General features: G+C 39.8%; 1 protein-coding gene across 1 annotated transcript in view; it reads left to right on the top strand.

The window, feature by feature from the left end:
• LOC124555726 (conserved oligomeric Golgi complex subunit 2) overlaps positions 1-14,491 on the top strand; it is a 79,935-nt gene that overhangs the window by 16,186 nt on the left and 49,258 nt on the right. The window contains exons 4-6 of the mRNA XM_047129743.1: positions 2,698-2,999; positions 10,172-10,292; positions 10,396-10,535. Coding sequence (XP_046985699.1) covers positions 2,698-2,999; positions 10,172-10,292; positions 10,396-10,535 — 563 coding nt within the window. The remainder of the gene's footprint in view (positions 1-2,697; positions 3,000-10,171; positions 10,293-10,395; positions 10,536-14,491) is intronic.

Consider the following 14,491-nt stretch of genomic DNA (forward strand, 5'->3'; position numbering starts at 1 on the left):
TAGATTGAATGTGAATGCTGTTACGTTTTTTCAGTATAAGTCAGATAGATAAAATAACTTTTCTAAGACTGGCGTCATTTGTTTAACAGTGTAATATGTAAAACTGTATTATATTATTTTCAGTAAAAGGTGTTCATTAAACGTGGAGCACAAGCTTGAATTGGATGAGGGCAGGATAACAGATAAGCTGTGTCCTTGTCAAAGGAACCATCCCAGCATATGCAATGTAGAGTGCCCAAGGAACTTTATAAATCTGAGTGGCTAGTCAAGGATATGATTCACACTTCTGTCAAATCTAAATCCAGGACATTAGCTAGTTGGACACAGTGATTAATATTTCTTTTTAACACCATATCCAGAACCCTAATTACTATCTGGCCCGAAGTAGCAGTTGAAGTAAGGAAATCAGATACTTAAACATGATAAATGTAGATATTTAAAACTATATTCTTGTCTACTAAAAGAGGAAAGCAATATGTGATAAGATAACAGGAAAATGTTTGCAGAAACATGGATCAAGTTGAAATCTGAAGGCAGGAAAAAGAAGTCAGAATGTTTCTCTCTTGATGATGTCCAGCTACTATTTGTGTTGCTCTTAACCCAGGCTATTGCATGAATTTCCTTCCACTCTTGTACCTTTCAACACATATTCCCTTATCACATAGTTTTATCTCCATGTGAGGGACTAACCATTATCAAACACTCATAGTTAATTGTATGATTGACCTGTTGTTACTCCTGTGTTCCAGCAGTTGATAAGTGTATTTTATTCTGTTGTTGTTGGAAATTAATGCCTCCTATCGTTACTCTCATAAAATATTGTAATACTTTGTGACATTTGACACTGCTGCCAAAGTTCTGAGCTACAGCCCTAGCGTCTTCTGTTGAAACACAAGGTTGCACCGTAGTATGTAGAACATGGTTAACACTGACGTGCATATTATAATTCCTAAATTATGAAAGTGAAATGCTAATTTACATTCATAAAAAACTGGAGACTGTTGTTTAGAGGTGCCACATTAGATATCAGCACAGTTAGATGCAATGTTTGTTGCTTTAGAGAAGCTACAGAGGAAATACTATCAAGTAATTGAAAGCAGGTGGTTGGTCACCACTGCAGTGGCTGTGTGAAAGATCAGTGACAGCACCTGTGCCAAATACCAGGTAACAGCTGAAGGAGTCTGTCACAGATTTTTCATTGTTCTAGGCAGTGTGAGTACCATATTGATTTACTACATTACTAAAAAGATTGTGCACACAGAGTGCTGTGAATGACTGAGCAGACTAACAAGACTAGAAAAACAGTAGGCACCAACTTAATGCACTTCTCCATAATTGAAGGTGAGTGGTGGAATATAAGACATATGTTCACATTTTTGAATTGGACTCAGAAAGACAGGTGTTGTTCTAGAAGAAAAAAAAGTATTGAATTTTCAGGGAAATGGTGATGGATGGCATATAGGATCAGGAGGACATTGCTGTCAGCAAGTTGAATATTAAAACACGTCGTCATTAAGTTTCTGATGTCATATTTTAACTGTTAGTTTATCATCTGCTTCATTCCTTATTATAAAATAGGTGTGTTTTTTACCTAAACTCACTATCTGTTGTTGCCATGACCTTCTTAGGTATTAGTAACCAATATATTAACATTTTCTTGAATACATACACTTTTTGTGTTATGCATTGTGGCACTAGTGAAGTCAAATATGGGGTATGCCATTTCTCAGAGTTTAAAAATGTTTCAGCCTAACTGTATTACGTTAGAATATGACAAATAAATATAATCATCTACTTATTTAGAAGGAATGCGTTATACACTAAATGTTATTGTAGGTTATGAGAATAGGTTACAGTGCTGCTGTAAGTCATTATGCAAAATACAAGAAAGAGTTCATTAAACTTCAGGTCTTAAATTTGGTATATAATTATTTTTCCAGTTTTGTTGTGTTTCCTTTTTTCCTATATTTAATAGAAACTTTTATGTCAAGCCCTGAACACACACTAGTTTATCACATACACATATTAACACAAATTGTAATTGTTTGCCATTTGTATTACTAAAGTTATGGTTGATTTTCAAGTTTCATTTGTTGTATTAATACTGAAGACTATTTTAAATTAACTTAATTTTATAACAACTTGCTGTTATTGTCTATAACACCAGTTTATTTTTTAGGCTGTACCTGTACAAAACAGTGAAATGTGTTTCTGTCTGAAAGAGAGCATGGGAAAACTGAGGAAGTTTGAAACATTCTTGTTTATTGGCTTTTGTCATTCAGAAATATCTTTATAGAGTCCCATAACTGAAATAGTGGTCAGTGAAATCAATTGTTGAAGCAAAAGAAAGTCAAGGAAATTAAAGTACTACAGAAGATTCACACTATTTTTCATTGTTGTTCATGTAATATTTAAAGTTTTTTTTTTTTGTGTCTTGGGTCATGTTTCCCAAATAACTACAAGTTTTTAATTGTGTTAATTTTAAGATATTGGGAGTCTTTCAATTATTTGCAAATTCCTGTACATATTAGAGAAGAATTATCTGAGTTGCTACATGCTGTATATACTGTAGAGGAAACTCAGTTATTCATACATAGATTTCCATGTGTGACTTGCAAATCAACCATTTTTAACAAAGTTAAGAAGCTGTATTTTAATTGTAATATTTCTCTTGTGTCATCCATTAACTTTTTCCAGAAAACAAGCAGAATATCTGAAGCCATGATGTTGGGCCTGGATGATATGTTTTTGAAGAGTTTGAAAATGAAAGACATGAGTTCCATTGCACGTTGCTTAAGAACCTATGCAGCATTAGACAAAGTACATGAAGCAGAAATGTTGTATCGTAAGAACATGGTTGCACCAGCTATTTCAAGTGTTATAAGTGAAACAGCAATGGAATCCAATATAATGGGCCTGAATGGTGTTTATAACAGATTACTTGACTTTGTAAAGGTTGACATGAGTAATCTTTTAGAACTCACCAAACTCACCAGAAGGTATGATAACTCTCTCTCTCTCTCTCTCTCTCTCTCTCGCTCACTCTCTCTCTCCCCCCCCCCCCCCCCTCCCTCTCCATCTTCATCTCCCTCTTCCCTCCCCCTCCCTCCTACCTTCCCCCTCCCACCTCATGCCCTACACCCCCTCCGCACTTCCCTTACTTCCTTATCCTTCCTCCTTTCCCCCTACCACCCCCCCTTCTCTCTCCCTCACCCACTTCCCCCTCCACAATGCCTCACCCCTTCCCCCTCCTCACCTCCTTGATCCTCAGCCTTTTCTCTCTTCTGATTTCATCTCAAATTAATGTGTCAATAAAAGAATGCTTGCCCATTGGGATTGCACATTTGGAAATACATTTGATGCACAGATCAGTCAACCATGCCTGGTAAGACTGCACTGGTTATTTGTAACAGTGTTGAATATGCAACATTTTTACATTGTGTGGTATATCTGCATATAAATATAAAACTCTACAAATGGTAGTGTTGTATGATTTACTAACAGTGATCAGTGAACCAAAGTGCAGTAATATTTTTCATTGTAACAATGAAATGTTTTCATATTTTTGAGCCACAGTCATGTAATAATGTTTGAGTGATATTATCGCAATTTGACTATACAGTCAGATGGCAGAAATATCATTCAAACAATGAAATGTATTTCATAGTCAGCACGAAGTAACTTTTACAAGTACACAACAGCCATTGTGAAATATGCAGGAACTTATCCGCAATATTGTTCATTCTTTATATTCATGTTTCAGTTCTTAATGTTTGTTTCAAAAATATGGCATCAGGCATGAAGCCTTCTCACTATTGACACACCAATAGAATATCTCATTTCTCTTTCCTTTCTTTCTGGACATGGCATATCATTTTGTAGAGTATTTCTTGAATGAAGATAGCACCATTTGTGGGAAGCAGCCTCCCTGGAGCCAGGTTAGTTTCCCCTTGTTAAATATAATACTAAAAGGAGAAATGATTTATACTATCTATCACTTCTTGTTAGTGTGGTACAGAAAGGATGAGGTATTCAGACATAAATATCCGTGACCACTTACCCAGTGCCGGCCGAAGTGGCCGTGCGGTTAAAGGCGCTGCAGTCTGGAACCGCAAGACCGCTACGGTCACAGGTTTGAATCCTGTCTTGGGCATGGATGTTTGTGATGTCCTTAGGTTAGTTAGGTTTAACTAGTTCTAAGTTCTAGGGGACTAATGACCTCAGCAGTTGAGTCCCATAGTGCTCAGAGCCATTTGAACCATTTTCAACTTACCCAGTAGAGTGATGTAAGGAATTTAATAGATAATAAAATTAACTTCAAACAAATTCTGAAAGCATATCTGCTGGACAAATCCTTATGTTTTTCATATTTTGTTTTCATCTGCATGATGTCACAGTCTTTCCTCCCTGCAGTGTAACCATTCTCACATGCAGGAAACTCCTTACCAACACATACTCGTCATTTAAAAAATAATGTATCTAAAAGTTAGGTCCACATGCACCTGTCTCTTTGGTACAACCAGTGCCCTTGTCGAGCAAATCTTAATAAAGTTAATTCTCACTGAAGTTTGTCATGATGTCCTTACCATAAACAGTATAATTATATTGATGATGAAATTCCATAAGTATCCAGCGTTGCTTCTGCATGTATCGGTAAGTAGCCAGATAGTGGTGCACACGTCAGAAAAACAGGAGAGAAACGATGATGACCCAAGGCAGGAAAACCGCCTGCAGATGGGACTCAAACCCACACCAAAGTCAAGCAACAGGGCTGACTGAACAGCAGACCTGTCACAGCAAGAGCAAGTCAATAACAAACTATGCAGCAAAGAAGTGCAACAAACTTTCGACACAGTGCTGTCAACGGGTCAAGTACGAGCCACCATCCAAATAGAGACCGAAGAGGAAAACCATTACCAAAGTGAAGTTGTAGATGAGCAGTCAGTAGTGCAGTGGAGACTGCTATCAGATGAAGTAAACGACTGACTAAGTGGTCGAGGTGCGACGGTATTTATGTCAGCCATGAGGGACACTATTGGCTGGTGTATTCATGTGGTGAGACGGAGGCGCACTCACTAGGTGTGTGCAGCGGTGTGGCAACACTGCCCTCTATCGTCCATCAAGGCCCATTTGCTGCAGCCTGATACCAGAGCTTCCATCTGTAATCTTTCAACATTAAATCAACTTCGCTTCAACAAAATGTGCTGAATCCATTCCCATCTTCCTTACCAAAGTGCAAGAGATTTATCAACACAGATATGTTGTTTGGAAGTGTAGGAGAAATTTGACATGAGATGTTGAACAGATTTTTATGCAGCTTCTTTTTGAACACAAGAGTATCAAATGTGGAATTATGTACAAAATGGAGGCTTTTTAGTATAAGATAGGTTGTATGTTCTTTGCACAAGTTTTGAGAAATAAAACTGGATCTTGGATTCAGGTTGTTCCCAGGTTTGTATAAAATTCCTTTGCAAATTAATAATCTGATCAGTGCCTTTGTTTCCTGAGCATTTATTTCAGTCAAGCTCCTAGTTCAAAAAATGGCTCCATGTTGGAATGTGATGTCAAATTCTGACAGATGGGTGTATCTCTTCAGCCACATTCTTCTGAATTTTTCAAAATATTACATCATATTATCTTCATTTTCAAGAGTCCACCTACACATCACTAGTACCAATGTACAGTAGAACCCTGGTTAACCGAAATAAAGAGGGGAACCTGTTCCAGTTAACAGTTTTTTCAGTTAAGCCATAGACATCTGATATGTGCTACAGTATTTTGCATTGTATGTATTTTTGAAAATTTTGAAGCAAAAGAAATCTCTTTTCAGGGTGCTCTTAAATTCTTATGAAAGTTAAAATTACAGCATTATGATTACCATAAATTAATATACAGTGCACTGTACATCATTGTTTATAACATAGCACAAAAATACACTTGCAGTGGAAAGAAACAAAGACTCCAGTGCATTAGTGTTAGAAATGTAGCTTTGTTTAGACTGGTGAGTCAGTGGGTGTTTTTTGGATTCATTTCATATAACCCAGGGTTTGGTTGACCCCAGTTCGGCTAACCCGGGTTTTACTGTACATAGATTTTGAATGCATGACCCCATGACATTCAAAAGGTATTATCACTGTTTGCAGCTAATTTTTCTCTTCATACAATGTCATGTCAGCATTGAATACAATTTTTCTTTCTTTTTTTTTTTTTTTTTTTTTTTTTTAGTTTATTCAACATTGTCAGGTCAGCCATCAAAAGGCAAATTAAATATTTATTTGGAGAATTACTCATTCACAGCAAGATATTCATTGTTTCATATCCTTCTGTTGTGATGTGCAGTCCCCCCCCCCCCCCCCCTTTCTCCCTGACACACACACACACACACACACACACACACACACACACACTGTCCATATTATTATTATACAACCACAACAATATTGATCAGACAGCCATACCAAACATGGTCATCAACAAAAATGACTTGCACATTTCACAACAGAGTCCATTCTAGCAACTATGTGAGTGAAGGTAATGTGGAAAGCAATTTCAGCAATTTCATTTTGGGAACAAAATATGAGGAAACAAAAATTTTGTCGTACCGTGAGGAAATAAAATGTAGACAAACATGATCATAGTACACTCATGTCCAAGGGGTCTTTGAGATCCTTGAAACAACGTGAGACATGCCAATAATGCATGTGTTAATAGGTATACTGGAAAAATAGCGACATGTTGAACAGTTATTTGATTAAAAATCATACTGGAAAACTAACTGTGGTCTACAGGTAATGCTACATGGTTCAAATGACTCTAAGCACTATGGGACTTAACATCTGAGGTCATAAGTCACCTAGACTTAGAACTACGTAAACCTAACTAACCTAAGGCCATCACACACATCCATGCCTGAGGCAGGATTCGAACCTGCCACCGTAGCAGCAGCACAGTTCCGGACTGAAGCACCTAGAACCGCTCGGCCACAGCGGCCGGCTAATGCTACATGTAGTGTCTCTTCATTGATTGACATTATGTCAGTACAAATTGTGAAGCCGTTGCATGCCAGTATAGGATTCACAGCATCTGTCCAGACTGTGGAACAAGACAACAAGCATGGCCTATAGTAACACATCATTTTGACATGTAAAACCATCTCAATTTCAGCAGTTGGCACTTCGGCAAGATAATGACCCTGAGTCTGGGTTGTTACACATGGCAACCTTGACCATACTCTTGTTAAATATTTTTCTTTCTTTAACACTTTAGAGACGAGCGACGTAGTTCCTACATCGGTCCGACAGTACCCCAAAAAGATCGCCGACGTAGCTCCTACGTCGGCCGATTATCAGCGACGTTAACGACTCCCAGCGCATGACTTTCATATTCTGTAGGTTTAAAAGTACTCTCTGGTTATCCTAGTACCAAGAAAAAATTATAGATGGCAGCATATGTCACTGTTGGAGATGGTACAGGAGTACATTTAGAGTAATTTGCTTTGCCGCACTCACGCTCGACCTACAACAGGCGCGCGGCAGTTCGAAACTTTAGATTGTTGTCGGCTGATAGCTTTGCACTTTATTTTCGTCATGGCCTTGTGAGATGAAGAAGTAGAGTTTTTATTGGACAATAGAGGTTCAGAATTAGATGAAGAAATTGCAGATTTTGATATTAGTGATGGTAAGCTATTTTTTGTCCGAATTTTCCGTAATTCTGTGGTTTGATTCCTGATGAGAAAAAAGATAATTTTTACGAATTTTCTTGTAAATGAAAACGATCCCTCGGACAGTGAACCATCAGGAAGACCTGAAGATGAGGCTGTTGACATCGTTGGCACACAAACACAACTGGTCATTGCAATTTGCCATATTCTTCTGGCCAGTGGACAGATGACGATACAATCAGTCCCCAGCTTCCTGTTTTTTCTGAATCCTGTGGAATTCAAGATGGGATTGACCAACATTCTTCAGTGTTTGATTGTTTCACGTACTTTTTCAATGAAGAACTGGTGAGAGTGATCAAACGAGAGACAAACCGCTGCACTAGAATGACAATAGAGACACTAAGTGCTACAGGAAAACTGAAGCCTCAGTCAGTGTGGCGTAAGTGGACAACAGTGAAACTCAGTGAACTGTATAAATTTTTTGGTATTATTTTGCATATGTGCCTAGTCAAGAAACCAAAACTGTCTGACTACTGGTCAACAAATCCCATGTTGCAGTCCTCATTTGCGGCAAAGTGTCTGCCAAGAGAGAGATTTTTGTCAATTCTACGAATGTTACATCTCGTAGATAACGCAACATATATTCCTAAAAACCAGGTAGGTCACGATCCTATTCATAAGGTAAGACCTATATTCGACAGATGTGTGACCCAAAGTGGAAAGGCTTACAAGCCAGGGGAAAATATTATTATAGAGGAAGGAATTTGCCCTTTTCATGGTAGACTGAGTTTTAGAGTGTATATAAAAAATAAACCTAATAAATATGGCGTAAAATTTTTTATGCTATGTGAAAGTGGGTACGTCCTGAAACGTGAAATTTATTCTGGGAAACAGTCTAATGCCAATAACAGCATTTTACACATTGTAGACAGATTGTGTCATTCATTTCATAATAAAGTTCACACATTGTACATGGACCGATTTTACACCAGCCCTGATTTACTGTATTATTTATGGGGGAAAAGAACTAAGGCAGTTGGTACTGTGCAGAAAAATAGGAAAGGACTACCAAGGGATCTTGTAGGCCAGAAATTGAAAAAAATATGAACTTTCGTTTTGCAGACTAGATCACTTACTGATTGGAAAATGGAACGACAACAGAGACATTTTTCTTTTGACAACAAAGCATAAAATGACAGCAACAAATGTCAGTGTAAAAACTATATTTGGAATGGTGGAAAAAATGAAGCCAGACTGTGTTTTGGACTACAATAGTAAAAAAGCTGGTATGGGTCATAGCGACCAGCGAATGGCGTACTATCCTTTTGAACGAAAACAAATAAAGTGGTGGAAAAAAGTTTTCTTTCACATTTTCATGCTCATGACTGTAAATTCATACATTTTGTACAAAACGTCACGAAATACAAGCAAACATCTGGTTGAATACATTACAGAGTTAGCAGAGAACTTGGCTCACAAAGGTGGCCTCTTAGAGTCATGCGCTTCTCAGAATAGTTCACCCATCAACAGACTAAGCGGAAGACATTTTCCAAAATTCCACCCACAAAATTGTGTAAGTGGCCTCAGAGAAGGTGCAAAGTACACGCAGAAACAAGCAAGGCCAGATATGGTAAAGTTTCACGCGATATTATTGTGAAACCTTTGACGTAGGGCTTTGTTTTCCAAAATGTTTCGAAATATTTCATACAAAAGCCAATGTAACTTTGTGATTATTAATAAAATAAAAGTTCATATTTCAACAGTTATTCATTTAAAACTAACAACTTCAATCCTACGTCCCTTAGAGGTCCTAAAACCTAAAAAAAATTAATATACAACCCTTGTCACTAATGTAAATGTTTATTTCTTTGCAATACTCTACAGGGAATGGACGTAGTTTCTAAATGCAAAAGAACAATCTACTTTCTGTGGTATAGAATCTGCTGTAGAAAATTCAGAAAAACTGTGAAATCGCTCAGTACCAGCCAGTTGAGCGTCCACACTCTCGCTCAGTCCTCAACTTGTTAAATGTTCTCCACAGCAATGATAATGTGCTACATGCAACATTTTTACTTCCAGCCCACATTGCAGTGACTATGGTCGGCATGTAATCTGCCAGTATGTTCACTTTACAGTCCCATTTCGTACAGCTGGAATATTCTGTGCACACAGAATACAGTCCCAACTACTTCAAATAAAGTGTTGACAGACACAGAGTATTTGTAAGCACTCTTAGTAGCTTTCTGCTAACCATCTATGTCACATGTTTCTGTGTTGCCCTGCACAGTTTACTGCACACGTTGTCATCATGACATAGTGTTGTTTCGTTGATCTCAATGATTCTTTAATTTATGGTCACAAGTGTTCTGTGATGTCATGTAACAAGAATGTATAGGTTGTTATGTTCAGTTAAATACTGCTTATTTTTGTATAATTATTTCTTTCTTATTGAATTTACAGATCTCTGTACATTTTAAATGTAATTTAATTTTTGTGCATACATGTTTCCAGATTTCCAGCTGTAAAGAGTTTTAGTTTTGTCTTGAACAGTTTTTGGCCTGAAGTTGAAGAGAGGCTTGAAATGAATTTATCATCTATATTTGCTCCAGGGAATCCAGATTTGTTTTATAAGGTTTGTTGATTTTGCTGTTGAATTTACACTGTGATTGAGTCAAGGTATTTATATATTTAAAATAAAGAACTTTAATGTCAGATTTTAATTTAATTGATTTTAGCATTTTTCAGAAACTGAGATGTTTATGAAAAAGTTGGAGTACTTCTGTGGAGTGGAAGAGGACATAAGTAAATTCCGCAGTCACCCACAGTACCAGTCCTTCATAAACAAATGGAATTTATCCATATATTTTCAGATCAGGTAATACAATATATATATTTGGGTTACATATATGTAAAGATTGTGTTTTTGGGTTAAAAGGAGACCATTCGCTGAAAGGCACAAGTGTTGAGTTGCACACACAAAAGAAAGAAAACTTCTTAGCTTTTGGAGTTAACCTGGAGTTATCCTTGACACGGTAACATAAAAAAAAGAAACACACACACACACACACACACACACACACACACACACACACACACACCTATGCCCATGCCCCTACATCGTGCCAGCTGAACTAACAGTGCCAATGCTTTTCAGCAGACAGGGTTGTGGTGGGGGTAGTGTCGGTTGTGGTGGGTAGAGCGAGAGGGAGAGGGACTTGGGACGGCAGCTAGCAGCTCGGCGTGAGATGGCCAGTTTGCTGGCTAGGAATGTGAGAGGGAGGGGTGGCACATATAAGGGTTGGCACAATTTTAGAGGCCGGTGGGAAGCAACACATGCTGAAGGCGATGTGGGGACATGCATTGGGAGGAGGTGACAGGATGGACGAAGGGAAAATTGTTGGGTGGAGGGTGCAGGCACATTGTGTTACCTGAGATTGTGGCCAGACAACAGGAGTGGAGAATGCGTTGTAAGAATAACTCCCATCTGCATAGTTCAGAGAAACTGGTGATGGAGGGAAGGATCCAGATGGCTCAGGTTGTGAAGGAGCCATTGAAATTGAGCACGTTGTGTTCAGTTGGATATTGTGCCACAGGATGGTCAACTTTATTCTTGACAACAGTTTGGCATTGGCCATTCATCCTGTTGAGCAGTTGGTTGGTAGTCATACCAACATAAAAAGCTGTGCAGTGTTTGCAGCAGATTCGATACATGACATGGCTGCTTTCACAGGTGGCCCAGCCTCTGATGGAATAGGATAAGCCTGTGACAGGACAGATGGAGGTGGTGCTGTGTGGGTGGATTGTGCAGGTCTTGCATCTCATTCTACGACAGGAATATGATCCCTGTGGCCAGGGACTGGAAGTGGCATCAGGATGGACTGGGATGTTGTGTAAATTGGCAGGCGATGGAACGGCACTTTAGAAGAGGTGGGAAGGATCTTATGTAAGATGTCCCTCATTTCAGGCCAGGGTGGTAGATAATGAAAGCCCTGGTGAAGTATATGGTTCAGTTGTTCCCGTATAGGATGATGTTGGGTGGTGAGAGGGCACTCCTTTATAGCTGATTCTTGGGGGTGGTGGGAGGATTTGGGGGTATGTGAGGGTATGGCATGGCAAATCTCTTTGTGGACTGAATTTGGGGAGTATTGCCTGTCTGTGAAGGCCTTTGTGAGGCCTTCCGCATACTGGGCAAGGGAATTCTCATCACTGCAGATACATCATCCACAGGTGGCTAGACTGTGTGGGAGGGAATTTTTGGTGTGGAAGGGATGGCAGCTGTCAGAATGCAGTTACTGTTGGTGGTTATTGGGTTTAATGTGGACAGCGGTGTAGATGGAGCCATCGGAGAGGTGGAGCTGGCTATTGTGCTTCCATTGAAAGAATTTCTGCTCTTGTTGACCATCACCTCAGCCAATTGCCTGAATCTTAACCCCCCCACATCAAAGATACTGACCACTTGCCCACTTACCGACTTTCCACCATCCCCACCCCTTTACCTCCTGAATCCTTACTCATCACTGTTCATGCCGTCTCTGTATGCAGCAACATCCCTCATGCTGACGGCCTCGCCTTTATCGACCACTATCTCTTCCAATGCCCTTCATACTCTAAACCAACCACCTCTTTCCTTGTACACCTTACCAACTATATCCTATCCCACAATTAAACAATTTTTTCAGCCTTCAGTTGCAAGGTAATTTTTACTCGTTAACCTAGGTTTCGATTCCAGTAATGGAATCTTCTTCAGAACAAAAAATTAAATTATTTTGAGAGCCAAACACAGGCCATGTCACAGATTAAAAATTAAAAACAATAAAGACGCATAATCATAAGATTATGTCTGTCAAAATTAAAATCATTAAGGCGAACGTAGATGGAGCTACGCCGACCAGAAATAAGGACCACACGTGAGCGGCACGGAAACTTACTTTTCATTTGAAGGGAAGGTTTACAAAAAAATCTGCAACACAGCCATGGGCATCCGCATGATACCCACTTATGCCAACCTGTTTATGGGTCATCTAGGGGAAGCCTTCCTAGCCTCCCATACTCCCAACACCTAGTCTGATTCAGGTTCATTGATGGTACTGTCAGGATCTGGACTTAGGACCAGAGTGTCCTATGCACATTCCTTCTCAACCTCACCACCTTTTCTGCCATCTGCTTCACCTGGTTGGCCTCCTACCGAACTCATCGCCTTTGCTTGATGTTGACCTCCACCTCTCTGATGGCTTCATCCACTCCAAAGTCCACATTAAACACATTAACAAACAACAGTACCTGCATTTTGGCAGCTGCCATCCCTTACACACCAAAAAATCCCTCCCATACAATCTAGCCGCCCATGACCGACATCTGCTGTGGTGAGAATTCCTTTGCCCAGTATCAGTATGCTGAAGGACTCACAAAGGCTTTCACAGACAGGCAATACCCCCCCCCCCCCCCCCCCCCCCCCCCCGCCCCACAAACCCAGTCCACAAAGAAATTTACTGCACCATATCCCTCTCGCAGACCTAGTTGCAAGATCTGCTCAATCCACCCACTCAGCATTTGCTACTCCAATCCTGTCACAGGCTTATCTTATTCTGTGAGAGGCCAGGCTGCGTACAAAAACAGCCATTCATGTATCAGTTCTGCTGCAAACACTGCACGGGTTTTTATGTTGGTATGACTACCAGCCAGATGTCCGCCAAGATGAATGGTCATTGCCAAACTGTTGTCAAGAACAAAGTTGGCCACCTGACAGCAGAACGTGCAGGTGATCACAACATGCTCAATTTCAAAGGCTGCTTCAAACCATCTGGATCCTTCCGTCCCCTGCCAGCTTCTCTGAACTATACATATCACTATGGGAGTTATCCTTACAACACATCCTCCACTCCCGTAATTGTCCTGGCCTCAATATCAGGTAACCTACTGTATTTGCACCCGCCACCCAACAGTTTCACCTTCCTCCATCCTGTCACCTCCTCCCAACTCATGTCCTCACATCGCCTTCAGCATGTGTTGCTTCCCACTGGTCGCTACATTGTGCCTGTCTCTATACCTGCCACCCCTCCCTCCTGTATTCCTAGCCAGCAAACTGGCGGTCTCCCGCTGAGCCGATAGTCATCCACACTCAGTCCCTCTCCCTGCCTCCCCCTCCCCTTCCCCCCTCCCCTCCCTCTCCCCCTCCCCCTCCCTCTCCCTCCCTCTCCCTCTCCCTCTCCCTCTACCCACCACACCTGAAACTACCCCCACCATAACCAGTCTGCCTGCTGAAAAATAGCGTTGGCACTGTTAGTCCAGCCATCACCATGTAGAGGCATAAGTGTGTGTGTGTGTGTGTGTGTGTGTGTGTGTGTGTGTGTGTGTGTGTTTTTACTCTAGCTCATCAAAGGATAACTCTAAAAGTTAATAAGCTTTTTCTTTTTTCTTTTGTGTGTGCCTATTGACAACTTAATACTTCTGCCTTTCAGTGAGTGGTCTCCTAAAATTCAAAAGTATTTACATTCTTCGAGAAGTTTTGTACAACATTTAGAGATTGCTTCAATTATTACATACCACAGAATATACCATTACATAATTACTGCCATTCTGCTGTGGAAATTAGCATGGGTAGATCATATTGTGTGCATTTGATGCAGTATAAAATTATGTCACAGGTACCTGTAATTGAAAGAAATGTTTTGGTTCACTGTGTGTTCATGTAATGAGAGAGTTATTGATTTAAGTAACTTTGACAAATGAAAGAGTGTAATGACTGGTGTTCTCAAAAACATATAATGTGAATGGCAATTACTCATTGTTTTCTGTAAAACTGATGACAAAAATTCTAGAAGATTATAAAGC

The sequence above is a fragment of the Schistocerca americana genome, chromosome X, assembly GCF_021461395.2.
Source record: "Schistocerca americana isolate TAMUIC-IGC-003095 chromosome X, iqSchAmer2.1, whole genome shotgun sequence".
NCBI lineage: Eukaryota > Metazoa > Arthropoda > Insecta > Orthoptera > Acrididae > Schistocerca > Schistocerca americana.